The sequence below is a fragment of the Ranitomeya imitator genome, chromosome 6, assembly GCF_032444005.1.
Source record: "Ranitomeya imitator isolate aRanImi1 chromosome 6, aRanImi1.pri, whole genome shotgun sequence".
Classification (NCBI taxonomy): Eukaryota; Metazoa; Chordata; class Amphibia; order Anura; family Dendrobatidae; genus Ranitomeya; species Ranitomeya imitator.
Genome location: NC_091287.1, coordinates 524,073,481 through 524,096,829, shown reverse-complemented (window position 1 = coordinate 524,096,829; position 23,349 = coordinate 524,073,481). Strand labels below are relative to the sequence as shown.

Here is a 23,349-nt window from a genome sequence, read left to right as displayed (position 1 = left end):
GTGCGGATTACCTGCGGATTTACCAAAATCAGTCCGGAAAAATCTGCAGAGTAATCCGCAGCGTGTGCCCATAGCCTTTACGTGTTTTTTTGTGTGTGGAATAAATACATTGTTTTATGGTAAGAGCAAAATGAATGAGATTTCTAACGTCTTATTCACACATTGCATTTTTTTTTCCTTGCCTTTTTTTCACTTGTAGTGCATTGCTAAAAAAAAACCCATGGCTTACAAATACTGATGTAAAATTGGGAGATTTTTGCCGTCGCCTCTCATGCTGTTTGGCACCTGTTTCTGCCTCAATTCCTGACATTTTTTCGTTCCCCCTCACTCTTTTTCTGCACTAGCTGCTTCGTCGCCTCTCCTTCCCTGCCCTCTTTTCCCATGGCTGAAATGTAGGCCAGCATTCAGACTTTCTGGGCAGGGCCGGGGTTTGGGCTGTACCTGTCGCAGGTCACATGACGCCCTCAGGTGTACCTGCCTGACAGTGCATTGTGCATGCTGCTACCTGACACACTGTCACACAAACAAAGCAGGCATGGCTGAACAAGGAGTCCCCCCAGTGCCCAGCCCCGCTGCCATGTCCTACCCTGCGGCCACTGTTGGCTTGCCCATTGGACCTGAGGTGCTGAGGACTTACTCTGGAGCATTTATCTGTCTGGAAATAGTAAGTAAGCACAGCAGATTGTTAGGCTCTGATCCTGTCTGAATGCTGTGATCTGCCATGACAGCGTTGAGAATGATCATTTGCCGGGGTGTTTAGTAATTTCACACTGGTGTCTGTGTCAGGGTGAGGACTGAGCGTGATCCTGGGTGACAGTGTCGGACACAGGCAGAAAAGGGCCAATATTTGTGTCCTTTGCAATCCAATAACTCATCAAAATGCACAATTCTACCTGCTTTTGAGGTAAAAGTGGCCTTCTTGGGCAAATGATGTCTGCCCGTGCGGGGTGATAACGATCATGTGGGCCCTTACCAGCCACCATAGTTGTGGCACAGACTGCGTGTATTATATCTCATCTTCTTGCATTACAATTTCATGGATCTGGTTGAAGGACTGTAGGGCCATCCCTCAGTCTTTGCTCGAATGGCTCGTTCACCCTTGGGTATAATTAGTAGCACTCAGTACGCCATTTAATTTACAACATGACGATGAGCAGTCTGCGTGTGAATATTTTACGCTGTGCCCCGCGACCATAAACGCCTGCGTTATGTGCGACTTGCTGTCACGTGATTATTTTAGAGTTGTGATTTTGTGCTTGGGGAAAAAAAAATGGCCAAATTGTGGATGAGTCGCATTTGACTTGCATTAAAGTCTATTGCAAGTGTGTTGAGTGTAACTTTGAGAACAGAGACAGAAAATTGAATGCGTTTGCGACTCCGTGCCGCACCATAGGAAATCATTAGATGGGATGTCACAATGCAACACTGCAATTTCGGTGTCGCCCGTCCGTCACATGTCGCTGTGTAGCCCCAACGTAAATGGTATCAGTCTCAAAATCACACATGTAAGGAAGAGTCAGGCGGCTGTAATACTCGGGCGGGGATCGCAACGCAATGCTCGGACTGGCTGGCGGCTCTTCTGACCAGAGAGTGATGGCACGTATTTCTATGCAGCTTTCTCAGGTGTGGAGAGCCGCCGGCCAGTCCGAGCATTGCGTTGTGATCATCACCCAAGTTATACTGCCTTTTGACTCTTCCCTTAGATGTGCGATTTTTGAGGCAGATTCTCCGCAGATCTCACTAGAAAGACCAGGCATAAATCATCATCAGATGTGTCCCATAATAATTTATTCCCCTACACATTGGAAAGACATGCACACTTCACCGAGCTAAGTGTACATGGAAAGCAGGAATAAGAATAGCTGTCAGCCGAACAAAAATGTAAGAGGTTGTCCCACAAGAGAAGCTAATGGCACATCTATAAGGGACCCGGACTTATCCCCGGTTCTGGTTAGCGTGAGTGTAGAGGACCCTGTGCACACTCCAGCTCCATGTATTGCTATAGGAGTGCTGAATACAGAGGAGCAAATACTCTTGGCAGCATTTACCACTCCTATAGCAAGAAATTGAGTTGAATAATACATCGGGACCTTTTCTACTCACTGGTGGCTGGCTGAAATGGTGGGACCACTGTTCGGGAGGTAATGGGCCACAACCAAGACAGAAATGCACCTAGCAGATATTTATGGCATACCCTTGACCCTCAGACATTAGAGTCCTTTCTAAGTTGAGCTCAGTAGAATCACAGGTGGCTTTGGTTTCACTATTTTGTTATGGAGGATAATATACTGCCCCACTAGAATAATAAATTTGGAAAAACCTTTGGCTTTCATGACTAACAAGACAAATGGGCTAAACCTATTGAGGTCCATGTCTTCTCTAGTTGCTAGCTCCCTCCACACTTGCAATGCAATGATTTCCCACAGATCTGTTATATAAAACATTAATTCTCGTCTTGAGTCTTCAAAAAGTGACAAAGGAAGTCTTATGTGAAAGGAAGGAGGAGCGCAGTATTTATCTTGGCAGAGGTAATCTGTGTGTGGTGTAAACTGATCTCTGCCTTCAGTTTCTTGCTGTATGGTGTCAGGAGTCACATCTCTTCCTGGAGTTCCTGAATGGCATCCATGTACTATCAACAGCTTAGAAGAAGGTCCAATGTCTTCTCCACTCAACGCTGTTCCCAAACACATCTCCGAGATGTGTCAGACCAGGGCGGTGCTGTCAACTCGCCTGTACTGCACAATTCTCTGTATAGGCCTACAGTCCAATATGGTCCCTTGTGCTGCTCTGTGGGGCATAAATCCATGAAGAAAATCCTGCATGTCTCCACCTAAAATGAAAGGAACCATGGAGGCACCATCTTGGACAGTAGTAGTCAATGGGTAGCATATTATGAATCACGTACAGACCTCTAGTCCTAAAAATGCCTAATGTGTAATCGAAAGGCACCTTGTGGATGACGTTTATTGGAGATGGTGACTCTATAAGTCAATGTCCAACCTATGAACATAACCAGGGATATTAGTCATGTCTGACCCCCATCTAAAAGGCAGCTGTTTTACGGTACTTTCCCTTGAAACATTTTCTGGGTGGGATGGATCCTCTTAAGGGGTCGAGCTGTGAATGAAGTCTTATTGGCAATGCTCCATTGGAATAGTCAATGTCCAACCCTTTATTCAAACATTAAGAGATATCACCATGTCATACACTCATCATGGTACTTGTCCTTCATGCAGCTCCCAGAGATTGAGGTATCTGGCTTTCCCCAAAGTGGTTGTTCCATTTGAAGTATAATTTGTCCCTTACATTTTTTTTATAAGCTGTACTCTTCCTCTCCAGGTCCACCGCCATTGACTGTTGCGCTGAGGTCACCCTGGCAGCCAATCAATGAGCTGAGCATTCCAGTGTAGATGGAGCCACTGAGCAAACTGATTGGCTGTCAACATGATGTCCGCACCACAGCCAAAACCAGGCACTGGGAGCAGCTGGAGAGACAGGCCGGTGGACCTGAAGAAGGTGAGTATTACCCAGTTTCCTGTGTTTTTTTTTTTTTTTTTTTTTTTAAATAAAGAGCAGCAAGGGAGGAGCGATATTTGAAAGGGAACAACCTCTTTAAGGGAAACATCTATGTATTGACTTTTTAATTGGCATTGCTCCGTGTGAAATAACTCTTTCTAAAAAAGAAAATTACAGGATATTAGCCAATGCAGACACCCATGGTAACTGCAGGGTTTGGCTAGCCTTTTAGTCTCAAATGGAGTTAATTTGCATGCTGTTTCCTATGGACCATTGCCATTGTCACACACAGCGGGTCTTGTTAGGAGGAGCCAGTCTCTAGTGGGAGGAGGAGGGAGATGTAGCTGCAGTCTCTTCCTCTGTGGTTGTGGTGAGGGCAGGGAATGTATTCTTATGTGACTACTCAGATTCTCCTTGCAGGATGCTCTAAATGTTGAGTGTCATTTCATATGTAACTTTTTGAATTTGGGGACTGATTCACCATTTGCAGTTTTTTTTTGTAAGACACTTTTCTATTTTGGCTTGTGGGTTTTGTTGGCTTTTTTTGTGCCAAATTCATCCAAATAGCGCACGTAATTCCCAATTTTTGCGCAAAGCCCAAAATTGTCCTATTTCTTTGCTTGCTTTAAAAGATTTTCGCGGGAAAAGTTGCACATTGGGGAAAAATGTCTCAAAGACTGCGCCAAAATAGCTGCTGTATATAAAATCACTCCAATGAGGGGGGGGGGGGGGGGGCTGGGGCACAGTTACGCCAAATTTTACCATTTAGAAAAAATTGCATTTGATGATTCTGTCTAGAACTTCTGGAAAAGTCACATTGACGTAAAAATCAGAAAAGTAACTAAACTAGAAAGACTACTAAAAAAAAAGGGTGCAAATCCTTCGATAAATTTGGCGCAAATCTAAATATTATTGATGAAGAGTTTTTCACAGCAAAAAAGTGTCATAAATGCAATAATGTTTCGGCCACGTTGTGTGCTTGTTCCTTCTCTTCAAATCTTGAGCCAGTGTCAGATATGAAACGTCTTGGAGTGCAGTTTCTCCGCCAAGGACACTTCAGGCGTGACAAAAATATTTTCTAAGCGTCATCAAAATAATTTTGCTTTATTTTCAGAATGATTCTTAGAATTTTTTTTTTTCAATACTATGATAAAAATGACAACCTTGGCTTGCAATCCGCATAACAATCTTCGACTGTGAAGTCTGGGCCTGAGCCAGCATTTTTTAGGGCAGGGCGCATACACACATCCTTCGCTTGCCGGCTGAATTCTGGTTGTTATGGGCAAGTCTGGCCAACGAAAGAAGTTTAACCAGTTGTGGGGTGTCTCACCGTACGAGGCTGCTTCTATTAGGGAGTGGTCTCCATTCCTGTATGTTGTCACATATAGGGCTGAAACGCTATTATGTGTGCATATGCAGGGCGTGTATATGACAGCACAGTAGGTCGGACACATGCATTGCCTAGATGGCCTGGAGCCATCTTGCGAAGATTTAGGTGGTCACCTGTCACCTGTCCCCTCACTTATTATATATGTGCCTTTTATGCAAGGCTGGCACTAGGGGTCTGCAGGCTGGGCTATAACATAGAGTGCATTACTCATCGCTGTAGAAGAGGGTTCCACTTACAAGCTGACACCCAAGGACTGCAGGTGATGGCACCACACGGCTAGGGTATGCCATCACTTAATGACCCCACAGATCCTGAGTATAAAGGGGCTGCAGTGCTAAGTTCATTTCCGGCCTCTCCAATGAAGTGAATGGTGTCAGGAGAGCCACTGCGCAGGGAAGATCTGTGCAGAGGATACAGCTCTGAATCAGCCCTGCTATCTTCTCCATACTCAAGATTTGAGGTCAGACCCTCAACGAATAGTAAAGGCTCATCCTAGCGTCATTTAGTCATTGTATGTCATTATTATTCATGCATTGTCTGCTTGTTTCTCCATTTTGTGGCTCCGCTACTGATACACATAACACGCTTCTATGACATGACACAAAATTCGGAATAATTAGATCTGAACACTGATCGGAAGTGGTGGTGCCCAGTCTACAATCCCGATGTAAATGGTCCAGACATTCTCTTATAAAGAGGACATGTCATTTGCCATTAATTTGCATTTTATTTTTTTAGCTGGTGTAAATGCCGCCGTTCTCCTGAATCCGGCTGTTTGTCTTTTGTTTTTGTGCCTCTACGTTCCGGAGATATGGCCTCCTCTTCCTTGTATGTAGATCTAGTCTTGTCAGTTAAGGGGGCTTGAAGAATTGATTACTAGGCCAACTGGCAAAGTAATAGAAGTAAGGCTAGGGTCACATTGCGTTAGTGCAATCCGTTTAGCGCTAGCGGATTGCGCTAACGCAATGTTTTTAAAGGGTCGCGTTTCGGGGTCGCGTTAACGTCCCCGCTCTCGCAGATCCCCGATCTGCGAGAGCGGGGAACGGACCTCGGGCGCGCCGCGGACGCTGCAAGCAGCGTCCGAGGTGCGCTACAAAAGACCGGCGCGTCGCTAGCGCGTGCCGAAAATGACACGCGCTAGCAAGGCGCTGGTACATTGCGGGCAATGGGAGCGCTAACGGACGCGTTGCATGGCGTTAATTTCGCCGTGCAACGCTGTCCGTTAGCGCTCTGACCAAAACGCAATGTGACCCCAGCCTAAGAGGAGGCCAAATCTCTGGAACAGAGAGGAACAGAAACAAAAGAAAAACTCACACGAATTTAAGAGAACAGTGGCATTTACACCAGGTAAAATGTTAAATACCTTTGACAAGTGACAGCTTATACACTAACCACAGTATAGGTAAAGGTACCTTCACACATAACGATATCGTTAACGATATCGTTGCTTTTTGTGATGTAGCAACGATATCGTTAAGGAAATCGTTATGTGTGACAGCGACCAACGATCAGGCCCCTGCTGGGAGATCGTTGGTCGCTGAACAAAGTCCAGAACTTTATTTCGTCGCTGGATCTCCCGCTGACATCGCTGGATCGGCGTGTGTGACACCGATCCAGCGATGTCTTCACTGGTAACCAGGGTAAACATCGGGTAACTAAGCGCAGGGCCGCGCTTAGTAACCCGATGTTTACCCTGGCTACCAGCGTAAAAGTAAAAAAAAAAAAAAAAACACTACATACTTACCTACCGCTGTCTGTCCCCGGCGCTCAGCTTCTCTGCACTCCTCCTGCACTGACTGAGCACAGCGGCCGGAAAGCAGAGCGGTGACGTCACCGCTCTGCTTTCCGGCTGACCGACGCTCACAGCCAGAGCAGGAGGAGTGCAGAGAAGTAGAGCGCCGGGGACAGACAGCGGTAGGTAAGTATGTAGTGTTTGTTTTTTTTTACTTTTACGCTGGTAACCAGGGTAAACATCGGGTTACTAAGCGCGGCCCTGCGCTTAGTTACCCGATGTTTACCCTGGTTACCCGGGGACTTCGGGATCGTTGGTCGCTGGAGAGCTGTCTGTGTGACAGCTCTCCAGCGACCAAACAGCGACGCTGCAGCGATCCGGATCGTTGTCGGTATCGCTGCAGCGTCACTTAATGTGAAGGGGCCTTAAGTCACATACAATGTATATATAGTCTAGCTCACGTGAAGGATCTGGGAATGTTTAGTTTGCTAAAAAGAAGGCTGAGAGGAGACTTAACAGCTGTCTACAAATATCTGAAGAGCTGTCACAGTGTAGAGGGATCATTATTATTCTCATTTACATATGTAAACACGAGAGGCAATGGAACAAAACTGAAAGGGAGAAGATACAGATTAGATGTTAGAAAAAACTTTTTGACAGTGAGGGTGATCAATGAGTGGAACAGGCTGCCACGCGAGGTGGTGAGCTCTCCTTCAATGGAAGTCTTCAAACAGAGGCTGGACAGATATCTGTCTTAGATGTTTTAGTGAATCCTGCATTGAGCAGGGGGTTGTACATGATGACCCTGGATGTCCCCTTCCAACTCTAAGATTCTATGATATATATTGTGACAAAGTCACTGGCAAAGTAATAGGGGGGAGATATGTTTCACTGCGCATAATGGCGTCAGGGATGTGAAACCAGAGTAGTTTCCTCCAGCACACTACATGTTGTGAGGATTAAATTTAAAGTTATATTATGGGCTGTTTTCGTGTAGACATTCATAGAGTGGGTGGGAGAATGTCCACCTTATCTCCCCCTACAAAGCTGAGCAGTACCGTGTGCTAACAGGACCTGTGATGTCACAATCATGTGGTCAGTCACATGATGGATAGGAGTCACATGGTCTAGGGTTTAAGTGGTGGGCTTTCTAAGAAGGCAGTATGCAGTGTACCTGGAGAGGAAAAAGCCCAGGAAAGTGTTTGTGCCCATGTGGTATGTTAAGTATCTGTACCATGGACATTGTACCCAAGAGCGATCTGAATCCTGCTAGGAGAAAGATTGTGCTTTGTTTTGTTTTCGTTTTGCTGTTTTTTCCAGAAGGCCATGTTTATTTTTCCCTGCTTGATTTATGCTGCCTCAATAAACCAAGCACATTCTAAGAGACTGTTACATTTACACCTCTATGTCCAGCCAATTGAGACTCTACCACTATATATATACAGTGGGGCAAAAAAGTATTTAGTCAGTCAGCAATAGTACAAGTTCCACCACTTAAAAAGATGAGAGGCGTCTGTAATTTACATCATAGGTAGACCTCAACTATGGGAGACAAACTGAGAAAAAAAAATCCAGAAAATCACATTGTCTGTTTTTTTAACAATTTATTTGCATATTATGGTGGATAATAAGTATTTGGTCAGAAACAAACAATCAAGATTTCTGGCTCTCACAGACCTGTAACTTCTTCTTTAAGAGTCTCCTCTTTCCTCCACTCATTACCTGTAGTAATGGCACCTGTTTAAACTTGTTATCAGTATAAAAAGACACCTGTGCACACCCTCAAACAGTCTGACTCCAAACTCCACTATGGTGAAGACCAAAGAGCTGTCAAAGGACACCAGAAACAAAATTGTAGCCCTGCACCAGACTGGGAAGACTGAATCTGCAATAGCCAACCAGCTTGGAGTGAAGAAATCAACAGTGGGAGCAATAATTAGAAAATGGAAGACATACAAGACCACTGATAATCTCCCTCGATCTGGGGCTCCACGCAAAGTCCCACCCCGTGGGGTCAGAATGATCACAAGAACGGTGAGCAAAAATCCCAGAACCACGCGGGGGGACCTAGTGAATGAACTGCAGAGAGCTGGGACCAATGTAACAAGGCCTACCATAAGTAACACACTACGCCACCATGGACTCAGATCCTGCAGTGCCAGACGTGTCCCACTGCTTAAGCCAGTACATGTCCGGGCCCGTCTGAAGTTTGCTAGAGAGCATTTGGATGATCCAGAGGAGTTTTGGGAGAATGTCCTATGGTCTGATGAAACCAAACTGGAACTGTTTGGTAGAAACACAACTTGTCGTGTTTCGAGGAAAAAGAATACTGAGTTGCATCCATCAAACACCATACCTACTGTAAAGCATGGTGGTGGAAACATCATGCTTTGGGGCTGTTTCTCTGCAAAGGGGCCAGGACGACTGATCCGGGTACATGAAAGAATGAATGGGGCCATGTATCGTGAGATTTTGAGTGCAAACTTCCTTCCATCAGCAAGGGCATTGAAGATGAAACGTGGCTGGGTCTTTCAACATGACAATGATCCAAAGCACACCACCAGGGCAACGAAGGAGTGGCTTCGTAAGAAGCCTTTCAAGGTCCTGGAGTGGCCTAGCCAGTCTCCAGATCTCAACCCTATAGAAAACCTTTGGAGGGAGTTGAAAGTCCGTGTTGCCAAGCGAAAAGCCAAAAACATCACTGCTCTAGAGGAGATCTGCATGGAGGAATGGGCCAACATACCAACAACAGTGTGTGGCAACCTTGTGAAGACTTACAGAAAACGTTTGACCTCTGTCATTGCCAACAAAGGATATATTACAAAGTATTGAGATGAAATTTTGTTTCTGACCAAATACTTATTTTCCACAATAATATGCAAATAAATTGTTAAAAAAACAGACAATGTGATTTTCTGGATTTTTTTTTTCTCAGTATGTCTCCCATAGTTGAGGTCTACCTATGATGTAAATTACAGATGCCTCTCATCTTTTTAAGTGGTGGAACTTGCACTATTGCTGACTGACTAAATACTTTTTTGCCCCACTGTGTGTGTATATATATATATATATATATATATATATATATATATATATATATATATTTACACACTAGATGGTGGCCCTATTCTAACGCATTGGGTATTCTAGAATATGTATGTATGTATATAGCAGCCACATAGTATATAGCACAGGCCACGTAGTATATAGGAGCCATGTAGTATATAGCAGACAAATACTATGTGGCCTGTGCTATATACTATGTGGCTGCTATATACATACATACATACATACATACATACATATTGTAGAGTACCCGATGCGTTAATACAGGCCACGCAATATATAACGGTAGCCTGGCAGTATATAACACAGCCCACGTACTATATAACAGCCCACGCAGTATATAGCAGCCACGCAGTATATAACACAGGCTGTTGTGAATTCTGTGGTCGAGCTCCCTCCTGTGGTCATGAGTGGTACTTCGGCTGGTTCTGTCTATGAGCTTCCTTTGGTGGATGTGAGTGGGGCTGCGGCTTCTGAGTTTCCTTCCTCAGGTGATGAGGTTAAGTCGTTAGGTGCTGCTCTATTTAACTCCACCTAGTTCTTTGTTCCTTGCCTCCAGTCAATGTTCCAGTATTGGTCTTGCTCTCTCCTGGATCGTCTTGTGGCCTGTCTGCTCTGCATAAGCTAAGTTCTGCTTGTGTTACTTTTTGTTTGCTATTTTTTCTGTCCAGCTTGCTATATTGGTTTTTCTTGCTTGCTGGAAGCTCTGGGACGCAGAGGGAGCACCTCCGTACCGTTAGTCGGTGCGGAGGGTCTTTTTGCACCCTCTGCGTGGTTGTTTGTAGGTTTTTGTGCTGACCGCAAAGCTATCTTTCCTATCCTCGGTCTATTCAGTAAGTCGGGCCTCACTTTGCTAAAATCTATTTCATCTCTGTGTTTGTATTTTCATCTTTACTCACAGTCATTATATGTGGGGGGCTGCCTTTTCCTTTGGGGAATTTCTCTGAGGCAAGGTAGGCTTATTTTTCTATCTTCAGGGCTAGCTAGTTTCTCAGGCTGTGCCCGAGGCGCCTAGGTCTGGTCAGGAGCGCTCCACGGCTACCTGTAGTGTGGTGTGATAGGATTAGGGATTGCGGTCAGCAGAGTTCCCACGTCTCAGAGCTCGTCCTATGTTATTAGTAACTATCAGGTCACTTTGTGTGCTCTTAACCACCAGGTCCATTGTGTTTCTGAACCACCTGTTCATAACAACAGGCCACACAGTATATAACACTGGCCACGTAATATATAACACAGCCCACGCAGTACATAACACAGCCCACATAGTATTTAACACTGGCCACGTAGTATATAGCAGCCACGCGGTATATAACACAGACCAAGTAGTATTTAGCAGTGTGGGCACCATATCCCTGTTAAAAAAAAAAAATAATATAAAAAAATAGTTATATACTCACCCGCCGGGTTCCAGCGAAGCACTGACGATGCACATGCGGCTGCAGCCATCTTCCGTTCCCAGGATGCATTGCGAAATTACCCAGATGACTTAGCGGTCTTGCGAGACCGCTAATCTTCTGGGTAATTTTGCAATGCATCTCTGGGAATGGAATATGGCAGCAGCCGCGCGCGCCTCGGCGGACTACGGAAGGTGGCTACTTTGAAGAACCTAGAATATAAGACATAATTTCAGTTGTTTCACACTTTTTTTGTTAAGTATATAATTCCACATGTGTTAATTCATAGTTTTGATGCCTTCAGTGTGAATGTACAATTTTCATAGTTGTGAAAATACAGAAAAATCTTTAACCCCTTTCTGACATGGGACGTACTATCCCGTCGAGGTGGGGTGGGCCCCCATGACCACGGACGGAATAGTACGTCCAGCGCGATCGGCGGCGCTCACGGGGGGAGCGCCGCCGATCGCGGCCGGGTGTCAGCTGTTTATCGCAGCTGACATCCGGCACTATGTGCCAGGAGCGGTCACGGACCGCCCCCGGCACATTAACCCCTGGCACACCGCGATCAAAGATGATCGCGATGTGCCGGCGGTATAGGGAAGCTTCCCGCAGGGAGGGAGCTCCCTGCGGGCTTCCCTGAGCCCCCCGCAGCAACGCGATGTGATCTCACCTCCCTCCCTGTTTCCTCCAGCCCCGGATCCAAGATGGCCGTGGATCCAGGTCCTGCAGGGAGGGAGGTGGCTTCACAGAGCCTGCTCAGAGCAGGCACTGTGAAGGCTGCAGCGCTGCATGTCAGATCAGTGATCTGACAGAGTGCTGTGCACACTGTCAGATCACTGATCTGTGATGTCCCCCCCTGGGACAATGTAAAAAAGTAAAAAAAAAATTTTCAAAATGTGTAAAAAAAAAATAAAAAAAAATATTCCTAAATAATGAAAAAAAAAAAATATTATTCCCCTAAATACATTTCTTTATCTAAATAAAAAAAAAAACAATAAAAGTACACATATTTAGTATCGCCGCGTCCAATCATAAAAATCCGCTAAAAAACCCGCTATAAAAGTAAATCAAACCCCCCTTCATCACCCCCTTAGTTAGGGAAAAATTTAAAAAATGTATTTATTTCCATTTTTCCATTAGGGTTAGGGTTTGGGCTAGGGTTTGGGCTAGGGCTAGGGCTAGGGTTAGGGCTAGGGCTAGGGTTAGGGCTAGGGTTAGGGCTAGGGTTAGGGCTAGGGTTAGGGCTAGGGTTAAGGCTACAGTTAGGGTTGGGGCTATGGTTAGGGCTAGGGTTAGGGCTACAGTTTGGGTTGGGGCTAAAGTTAGGGTTAGGGCTATGGTTAGGGCTAGGGTTAAGGCTACAGTTAGGGTTGGGGCTAAAGTTAGGGTTTAGATTACATTTACAGTTGGGAATAGGGTTAGGTGTGTGTCAGGGTTAGAGGTGTGGTTAGGGTTACTGTTGGGATTAGGGTTAGGGGTGTGTTTGGATTAGGGTTTCAGTTATAATTGGGGGGGTTTCCACTGTTTAGGCACATCAGGGTCTCTCCAAACGCGACATGGCGTCCGATCTCAATTCCAGCCAATTCTGCGTTGAAAAAGTAAAACAGTGCTCCTTCCCTTCCGAGCTCTCCCGTGTGCCCAAACAGGGGTTTACCCCAACATATGGGGTATCAGCGTACTCAGGACAAATAGGACAACAACTTTTGGGGTCCAATTTCTCCTGTTACCCTTGAGAAAATACAAAACTGGGGGCTAAAAAATAATTTTTGTGGGGAAAAAAAAGATTTTTTATTTTCACGGCTCTGCGTTATAAACTGTAGTGAAACACTTGGGGGTTCAAAGTTCTCACAACACATCTAGATAAGTTCCATGGGGGTCTAGTTTCCAATATGGGGTCACTTGTGGGGGGTTTCTACTGTTTAGGTACATTAGGGGTTCTGTAAACGCAATGTGACGCCTGCAGACCATTCCATCTAAGTCTGCATTCCAAATGGCACTCCTTCCCTTCCGAGCCCTCCCATGCGCCCAAACGGTGGTTCCCCCCAACATATGGGGTATCAGCGTACTCAGGACAAATTGGACAACAATTTTTGGGGTCAAATTTCTCCTTTTACCCTCGGGAAAATACAAAACTGGGGGCTAAAAAATAATTTTTGGGGGAAAGATTTTTTTTTTCAATTTTCACGGCTCTGCGTTACAAACTGTAGTGAAACACTTGAGGGTTCAAAACTCTCACAACACATCTAGATGAGTTCCTTAGGGGGTCTAGTTTCCAAAATGGTGTCACTTGTGGGGGGTTTCTACTGTTTAGGTACATTAGGGGCTCTGCAAACGCAATGTGACACCTGCAGACCATTCCATCTAAGTCTGCATTCAAATGGCACTCCTTCCCTTCCGAACCCTCCCATGCGCCCAAACAGTGGTTCCCCCCACATATGGTGTATCATCGCACTCAGGACAAATTGGGCAACAAATTTTGGGGTCCACTTTCTTCTGTTACCCTCGGGAAAATAATAAACTGGGGGCTAAAAAAATAATTTTTGTGGGAAAAATTTTTTGTTTTATTTTTACGGCTCTGCATTATAAACTTCTGTGAAGCACTTGGTGGGTCAAAGTGCTCACCACACATGTAGATAAGTTCCTTAGGGGGTCTACTTTCCAAAATGGTGTCACTTGTGGGGGGTTTCAATGTTTAGGCACATCAGTGGCTCTCCAAACGCAACATGGCGTCCCATCTCAATTCCTGTCAATTTTGCATTGAAAAGTCAAACGGCGCTCCTTCCCTTCCGAGCTCTCCCATCCGCCCAAACAGTGGTTTACCCCCACATATGGGGTATCAGCGTACTCAGGACAAATTGTACAACAACCTTTGGGGTCCATTTTCTCCTGTTATCCTTGGGAAAATAAAAAATTGGGGGCGGAAAGTTAATTTTTGTGAAAAAATATGATTTTTTATTTTTACGGTTCTACATTATAAACTTCTGTGAAGCACTTGGTGGGTCAAAGTGCTCACCACACATCTAGATAAGTTCCTTAAGGGGTCTACTTTCCAAAATGGTGTCACTTATGGGGGGTTTCAATGTTTAGGCACATCAGGGGCTCTCCAAACGAAACATGGCGTCCCATCTCAATTCCAGTCAATTTTGCTTTGAAAAGTCAAACGGCGCTCCTTCGCTTCCGAGCTCTGCCATGCGCCCAAACAGTGGTTTACCCCCACATGTGGGGTATTGTCGTGCTCAGGACAAATTGTACAACAATGTTTGGGGTCTATTTTCTCCTGTTACCCTTGGTAAAATTAAACAAATTGGAGCTGAATTAAATTTTTTGTGAAAAAAAGTTAACTGTTCATTTTTATTTAAACATTCAAAAAATTCCTGTAAAGCACCAGAAGGGTTAATAAACTTCTTGAATATGGTTTTGAGCACCTTGAGGGGTGTAGTTTTTAGAATGGTGTCACACTTGGGTATTTTCTATCATATAGACCCCTCAAAATGACTTCAAATGAGATGTGGTCCCTAAAAAAAAATGGTGTTGTAGAAATGAGAAATTGCTGGTCAACTTTTAACCCTTATAACTCCCTAACGAAAAAAAATTTTGGTTCCAAAATTGTGCTGATGTAAAGTAGACATGTGGGAAATGTTACTTATTAAGTATTTTGTGTGACATATCTCTGTGATTTAATTGCATAAAAATTCAAATTTGGAAAATTGCAAAATTTTAATAATTTTCGCCAAATTTCCGTTTTTTTCACAAATAAACGCAGGTAATATCAAAGAATTTTTACCATTGTCATGAAGTACAATATGTCACGAGAAAACAATGTCAGAATCACTGGGATCCGTTGAAGCGTTCCAGAGTTATAACCTCATAAAGGGACAGTGGTCAGAATTGTAAAAATTGGCCCGGTCATTAACGTGCAAACCACCCTTGGGGGTAAAGGGGTTAAATGAGAAGGTGTGTCCAAACTTTTGGTCTGTACTGTGTGTATATATATATATATATATATATATATATATATATATATATATATATATATATCCCATTTAAAGGGAATCTGTCACCCCCGCCCCCCCCCCCCCCCCCCCCGAGATGTATATTACCTATTAATATGGGCATTCAGGTAATAGAAATGTTACACTAGTTCTTCCTGTATGCCTCATATTAATGGTCTTGTTGCTGAGAAATTTTATATTCTGTCTTTATGTTAATAATTTCTTTCAAAATCCAGGACGTACGATACCTGGAAGATATCCCTGCCTCCACTCTTCATTGTAATACTACCCCCCCTCCCATGTATGCCAGTTCTGGGGCTGGAATCCTGTGCCTGTGCCAGGCGCCCCCTCAGAGAGTCATACCTTATCCTCCCTTCTATGATGTATTTCTGAGGGAGTGCTTGATGATGGTTTTTTAGTCCGGTAAACGTTTTTTTTTTTATTTCTTTCTAAGAAACTGAACCCAAATGAGCTTCATAATAATCAATGGGGCCCCCTCAATGCTATGGATTATTTATTCTGTTTGTCTGTTCCTTTCCAACCTCAACTCCACTACTTCCTATTCGGGCTGACCATAACATTGGCAGATGTTGCACAGATAACCACTAAGGCTGGTAGTACACCATAGGCCATAGTCATTATAGCTTAGACAACAGCCCAAATGCAGCCGGCCCACCTCCGAGCTCACTGTCCACTCCTCGACACACTCACCAGGGATCACCTGGCAAAGAAGCTAAACTGTCTTCTGCTCTGTGGTCTACTATTTAACCAAAAGGTAAACCTAAAACGTATCATCAGTTGGTAGAACATTGTATTGCAAATGCCATATTGGGACATATGGACACTGTATAGGGGTTAAACTGCCCAGAAAACCGCTCCATTAGCCAGACGATTTGGAGGGTTAGGAAACCCAAATTCATGACTAATCAATTCATCACCAAGGTTGCTTCATTCTAAAAAGTTTTTATTCAGTGGAAACAACCCCTTCGAGTCTTGGGAGGTCCCATTTAAATCCTAGTTAACCATATAGTGTCTGTAGAAGACTGTCTACAATTTTGACCTCTAGGTTTATCAATATTGGGAATCCCATAGTTGCTTCTATCCAACGTGTTTTTTTTTTTATTCTAGTCGCTACCTAAGCATTATTGACTCTATCAAGCTTTCGTATAGTATATCCAAAATGGTGTAAAGGTTTCGTCTGGTATTTGGGTCAAGTGGAAGAATAGTTTTGATTTTAACATTCATATGTAGGATTCTCAAAACTCTTCTTCACCAACTTCAGAGCTTGGAGACTGTAATCCTTTTTCCTGTTTCGATCTTTCCCAGTGTGCCAAAGCAAACCTCTCCGTGTATTTTATAGATAAACCATCAGCTGTGTCCGCCCAGTAAACCACGTAACAAGATGTTGTACAGGTCAGAAGGTAAAGACTTTGTGAAATGACTTGTGTACATAGTGACCTGGAGCACTGCCAAAATATCTGATCTTTAGCGTGGCGGAAGGTGTATGGAACAAAAGAACAAAACTCTACCATGGAAGCATGGTGACCAGAGCAGGATGCTGGCAGCAAGAAAAGCTATCATCCATCATGCACTTAGGAGCACTTAAGCCTGTGGTGTAAGTTGCTAATCACTATTCTCAGCTAATAAGTAGCTGCTTGTCCATAGTGATTCCAATAAATAAGGAACTTCCATCTAGTGAACCATTAATTAATAAGAAATTGTGTTAACATGTATATGTTGTAGGATACTGGCTTATATACGTTGGTAGTGTATCTCACACAGCTTTAGTGCAGTGAATCAAGTTTTTTTTTCTCTTGTAGTCTAGTGAAGCCATTTTTTAGACCAGGCGTTATTAGAAGGGATACATAAAATAAAAAAAATCAAATACCTGATTCTGATAGAATTTTCAGTCCTTTATTCAATTACTCTTAAAGAGAATCTGTCAGTAGGATCAACCCTCCTAAGCTATCTGTATGGGCACGTAGGTCATAGAAAGTTGAAAAAAATGATACCTTCATATCTGCGATCCAATATTTTTTTCCAGAGAAATCTACATTAGTTGTTAAGATCTATGGGCGGGACATATATTTTCCTGAGAATCTGCCTCCAGAGCTTATTTTAAATCAAAGGAGCTGTTACAAGTGTGAGACATGTAGATCAGGAGAGCAGACTGTCATTCATTACATGTCTCGCACTGATAGTGCTGCCTTTCATTTACAATAAGCTCTGGAGGCAGATTCTCAGGGAGAACTATGCCCGACCCATAGATCTTAACAGCTCATTTACATATTATGAAAATCGTGGATTTCTCTGGAATAAAACATCGGATCGCAAATATCAAAGTATCATTTTATTCAGCTTTTTATAGACGACTTGAGGGTTGATCCTACTGATAAATGCACTTTAAAAAAAAAATTACATGTAGCTATGTGCCAGGGTCATAAACAGATCCTACGCATTTTGGATTAGTCGAAGCTTGGTCATATCTACAGATCAAGTGAAACAGCAATTATTTATACAACAAACTGAACAATGTTCATAATGAAGAAAGCACATGACCAGGAAATAGCATACCAATTTACATATGTGTTCCAAGATATCACATTGTTAATTACCCCAGATCACAAACTCATAAAAAGGAGAGAATAAAACAATTAAAAAAAAATATGCATGCTTGTTTGTAGTTTGTTTTAAACACAGTTCCATGGACAAAGAGCTTTCATGTACCTGACTCTGGGAACAAGGTCCTTGTGTTGAAAGGGTTTGGATAAAAGTTTCCCATCAGGTTTTTCATATTTCGACAGTGATTTTCATTATGGAAAATTAAATAAACGACACCGCCTCTGCTAACCTTTGTAATGTTAATCACAAACTGCCTATCAGTGCCATCAATGGGCTGTACGGGATTTTTACAGACCCACTTAAATGGGTGACTTCCATCAGTGATGCTGGTTAAAAAAACAAACAACCAGACCTGTCTCCCTGACTTTTTTGCGTGGACACACGGTCTGCAGAAGCACATAGACATGTGAACAGCGGCGTACACTATGATGGGTATGTGTTCTATCTGTGATAGAACGTGACATACATGAAAAACCCACATTTGAATTAGGCTTTATGGAGGTTTTTTATTTTTTTTTGCATAAGCTGTACACATTTTTGCAACCCGCATCCCATTTTTACAGACTATCCCATTTTATACCAATAGATTTCGACTCCTCCATTTTGAAGCACATCTTTACTACGTACTACTGAGTGACCCAGACGGCAAAATTATATCATTGTACTAACTTCGGCCAATGGTAGATATTCGGCACCAGAGTCGGTAGCTGATCTGGGCGTCCTCTCGGGTCACTGCCATTTTCATTTGCATCCATGTCTTGGTGATGAGGATACAGCTGATTCCATGAAAGGACAGTATTGGGTGCATGTGCAGCGCCCCAGAGTCCTGGTCGTTGCAGTAATATCGCTCTTCCACCAGGGGGAGTGATGTTACGTCTGATGGCACCAAAGGAGTTAACCCTACCAGGTATCACAGCCACACACACACTTCACACTCCAGTCCACCAGGGGGAGCTAAGGGTTCTATCTACTAGGCCACTCCTCACACAGGGTAAAACTGGTGGGTTGGTTAGGAAGTTAGGGAGAAGGAGATAGTCGGAGGAGGAGAGGAGAGTTCCTGGCTGGGGACCGACGAGGAAAGGTCTCCAGGTCGAGCTGGCTGGGGTGATCCCTGGTCAGATCCAGACTGAAGTCTGAGGAGGAGAGAAGGAAGGAAAGAAGGACACGGAGCTGCGCCTGCAACCCATGCGGCAGCATCCTGTTTATACCAAGGAAGGTGACGGGCACAAGGGGGCATTCTTTGCGTCTGGAGGAGAGAAGGTTTTTCCACCAACATAGAAGAGGATTCTTTACTGTTAGGGCAGTGAGAATCTGGAATTGCTTGCCTGAGGAGGTGGTGATGGCGAACTCAGTCGAGGGGTTCAAGAGAGGCCTGGATGTCTTCCTGGAGCAGAACAATATTGTATCATACAATTAGGTTCTGTAGAAGGACGTAGATCTGGGGATTTATTATGATGGAATATAGGCTGAGCTGGATGGACAAATGTCTTTTTTCGGCCTTACTAACTATGTTACTATGTTACTATGTTACTATCCTAAGAAAGGACAAGAAAGGAAATGTGCTGTAGTGAGTGAGAAAAGAAGTCATAGCAACAGGAGTGAAACATCGGTGGGAGACCAGCTAGAAGCCGGCTGCCTCCTTCCAAAGCGCAGACCCGGTGGCCGGAACACCGAGGGAGTAATAGACACTACGCTTTACTTCAGAGACCGGCAGGGCAGTTAATTCCAAGTTGGCTGTCCGACCTAAACACCTAAGCAGACAAGGTTGCAATTGCGGAGGAGGGGCATCACTAGGGTCCCTATAAAATAGCCTCAGGCCACCACCGTCATATGGGTTTGTCCTGTCCATCTGGGGGACAGAGAGAGAGAAGTAACAGTGAGGACCTTATGGTAGCTAATGCAAGTAAGGACCTACTACATTACTGTGCGCAAGGGGAAGGCTACTGATTTCCACCTGGATAAGGGGACTCTGGAATTGCTATCAGACCGGCCAAACCCTGTCATCCGGCACTCTGGACTGTGGATGCTGAAGCCTTCAGTAAAGGTAAAGAGACTGCACCCATTGTGTCCTCGTTATTTGCTGCGCCTTACATCACCCACCATCATCATCTACCCTTCTGGGAAGCCCTGGGGAAATACTTCACCTGTGGGAAGGTATACCATCTAGCTGCGATAACACCACCCCAGCGGACTCCTAAGCAGCGTCAGTCACTCTGACCGAATACCACAGGTGGCGTCACGAACACTACCGTTATCTACGAACTCTGCCTTTTAGTTGGGCGCCCCTCATAGGGCCACGGTCCGGGTCGGGCCACCGTGACATCCTCGCTGAGGGAACTGAAGGACCCGGGGCCGGGTGTTGTGAATTCTGTTGTCAGGCTCCCTCCTGTGGTCATGAATGGTTCTTCGGCTGGTTCTGTCCATGGACTTTCTCTGGTGCCTGTGGGTGTTTCTGAGTTTCCTTCCACAGGTGACGAGGCTAATTCGTTAGTGGGCTGCTCTATTTAACTCCACTTAGATCTTTGCACCATGCCAGCTGTCAATGTTGTACTATGGCTCTAGTTCGCTCCGGGATCGTTCTGAGTTCCTGTTGCTCCAGCAGAAGCTAAGTTCCTCTGTGCTATTTTGCTTGTTTGCTATTTTTTCTGTCCAGCTTGCTTTTGTCAATATTGCCTTGCTTGCTGGAAGCTCTGGGACGCAGAGGGGCGCCTCCCGCACCGTGAGTCGGTGCGGAAGGTATTTTTCCCTGCACTCTCTGCGTGGTCTTTTGTAGGTTTTTGTGCTGACCGCAAAGTAACCTTCTCTATCCTCGGTCTGTTCAATAAGTCGGGTCTCACTTTGCTTAATCTATTTCATCTCTGTGTTTGTATTTTCATCTTTACTCACAGTCATTATATGTGGGGGGCTGCCTTTTCCTTTGGGGAATTTCTCTGAGGCAAGGTATGCTTTATTTTTCTATCTTCAGGGCTAGCTAGTATCTTAGGCTGTGCCGAGTTGCATAGGGAGCGTTAGGTGCAATCCACGGCTATTTCTAGTGTGTTTTGATAGGTTTAGGGATTGCGGTCAGCAGAGTTCCCACGTCCCAGAGCTTGTCCTTATTATCAGTAACTATCAGGTCCATTATTTGTCCTAACCACCGGATCATAACAGCCGGGTACCCCATTGCCCTTACGTGGGGGCGATCCACATGGCTTTCGCAGCACTCAGGAGAATTGCTATCTGTTGCAGAAGTCTGGGAGGGTTCTCATTGTTTTCCCAAGCCCTCCTGCCTATAATGGTTGAACAATGGTGGGTTTGGCTGGCAATAGTTCATGATAAGACTATGAGTTATATTTTACCTATGCAGTCAGCTTCAGCAAATGTGAAAATGGTGTCAAAAACATTCAGGTATTGGTGGGACCAATGACCTCCGTTCTGTCTCTATCAATTATTTCTGGGTATGGGAAGGTCAAAGGGGGTAATTGCCGCAATAAAATGCTGTTATTCTACATCTAAGGCTGGCAATACTCTACATATGCAAAACAGACGCTTTAACAGACGCTTTAAGTGCATCATCCACAGTTGGCGCATTGAGACAATCATTTGGTGAAAATCACTGTATATCCCAATAATGAATTGTGTCTTGGTTTTACTATGGGATCTGCCACCTATTTGGTAATTCAACCAGAAAACTCTAAGGAAAAGCTGCTTATTACCTAATGTGATGTATCTCTTGCCTAAAGCGACAAGTGGTTAGACTAGTAAGCTGGAATTCTTAAAGGAGTGTAACCCGTGTATGGGTGTGGGAGGTTAGTAAGTTTTACAACCACATGAGTTTTTGGCCAACGCCTATCTCGATGACTTAATGTTGGCTTTATATGTGTTGTCCACTACTGGGACATCTCCTTTTGAATCCATATGTACAGTAAAATGACACTTATACCCACATTTGGCACCAGCGCTGTTCCAGTGATCTTGGCACTGACTCTCTTGGCACTAATCAGTGATCACTTCACTGTTTCCTCCTTCGAACAAGTCAGACATCTAGAGGACGCAAGAGCTGTATCTGCATCTCTCACTTTCTCAGGATGTCAGGTACGTCTGAAGGAGGGGAAAGTGAAGTGGCCACTGATTGACGACAGGGATCACATGACATAAAGTCTCTCAAGCCCCTGGAGAGCCAGTGTGTACACTAATTGAACGACTCTGGCATCGGATGTGAGTATAAGTGCTATTAATTTACTGAAGGGAAACCTATTGATTCTGAATAGTGGACAAACCCTTTTAAGGCTGTACACTTTAGACTAAAACCACCAATATTGACAGGTTTTGCCAACAGTCAACTGTGTATAGGGACTCCCAGGGGAGATAAAGATCCAGCACACCCAATTTCAGACTGCCAATACTTTTGTTCTTTAAGAGATAAACCACTGCCAGAGATGTCTGATGGCAGCCCTTCCATAAAGGGCACAGGAGCGCTCGGCAAAGTGAGCACTTCGGCGTATGATAGAGATTAAATAGACAGCTGCTGGATGACTGATTGGGGTTTATATGCAGACACCTGGTAGCTCCAGCTTTTTTTGGTAGCTTCTACTGTTAATCTTATGTTTGTCACCACTAGAGATGAGTGAACCCGAATGTAAAAGTTCGGTGTTCATACCTTAAGGCCCCCTCACACTGGACGACAGTGTGACACGCAGCAGCGATCAGGCCCCTGCTGTGATATCGCTGGTCCGGGCAGAAAGGCCAGGACTTTATTTCGTCGCTGGCTCTCCCGCTGACATCGCTGAATCGGCGTGTGTGTCTGCTCTGGCTGTGAGCGCCGGCCAGCCAGAAAGCAGAGCGGTGACGTCACCGCTCTGCTTTCCGGCCGCTGTGCTCACAGCCAGAGCAGAGAAGCAGAGCGCCGGGGACAGACAGCGGTAGGTAAGTATGTAGTGGTTGTTTTTTTTTACTTTAACGATGGTAACCAGGGTAAACATCGGGTTACTAAGCGCGGCCCTGCGCTTAGTAACCCGATGTTTACCCTGGTTACCGGCATCGTTGGTCGCTGGAGAGCGGTCTGTGTGACAGCTCTCCAGCGACCAAACAGCGACGCTGCAGCGATCCGGATCGTTGTCGGTATCGCTGCAGCATCGCTTAGTGTGACGGTACCTTTACTGTGAAGAAACTAGATTATATCTTAATTACCCAGCTGACTATGTTTAGCAAACCAAGAAGAATTGACTTATCTGTATGTTGGCTTCTGGATTTGAGTGTTGATTTTTGGTTGGTCAAGAAAACAGACTTTTGTTTGTGTAAGCCTGGAATATTGACTGGTAAGCTGGTATTTGATATAACCTAGTGTACTCTTATCATTGATGAATAGTGAGGTCTACTGGTATTCTAATTATGCATTGTCTAGCACAGATAGTTTGTTGTTTTTTAAAACAGAAAAGTAAAATCTATGCAAATATATTACATATTCAAACAAGACAACTTGGCCATGCCATCACCATCCTTCCCCCTATCTGTGAGGGTAGACTGAAAGACACTGGGTAAATCTAAATATAGGTTACATGCCTCTATGAAGTGACTCAGAGACAGAGAGACGGGGAGAGACAGCCAGAGACAGGACAGCAGCCGATATCATGGCACCATCACGAGGGACACGGA

General features: G+C 44.5%; 1 protein-coding gene across 1 annotated transcript in view; it reads left to right on the top strand.

Annotated features, from left to right (window-relative positions):
- The first annotated feature begins 479 nt into the window (after nucleotides 1-479).
- MAL2 (mal, T cell differentiation protein 2) overlaps nucleotides 480-23,349 on the top strand; it is a 96,404-nt gene continuing 73,534 nt past the window's right edge. Inside the window, exon 1 of the mRNA XM_069731826.1 lies at nucleotides 480-664. Within this exon, the coding sequence (XP_069587927.1) occupies nucleotides 536-664 (129 nt within the window). The 5' untranslated portion in view covers nucleotides 480-535. The remainder of the gene's footprint in view (nucleotides 665-23,349) is intronic.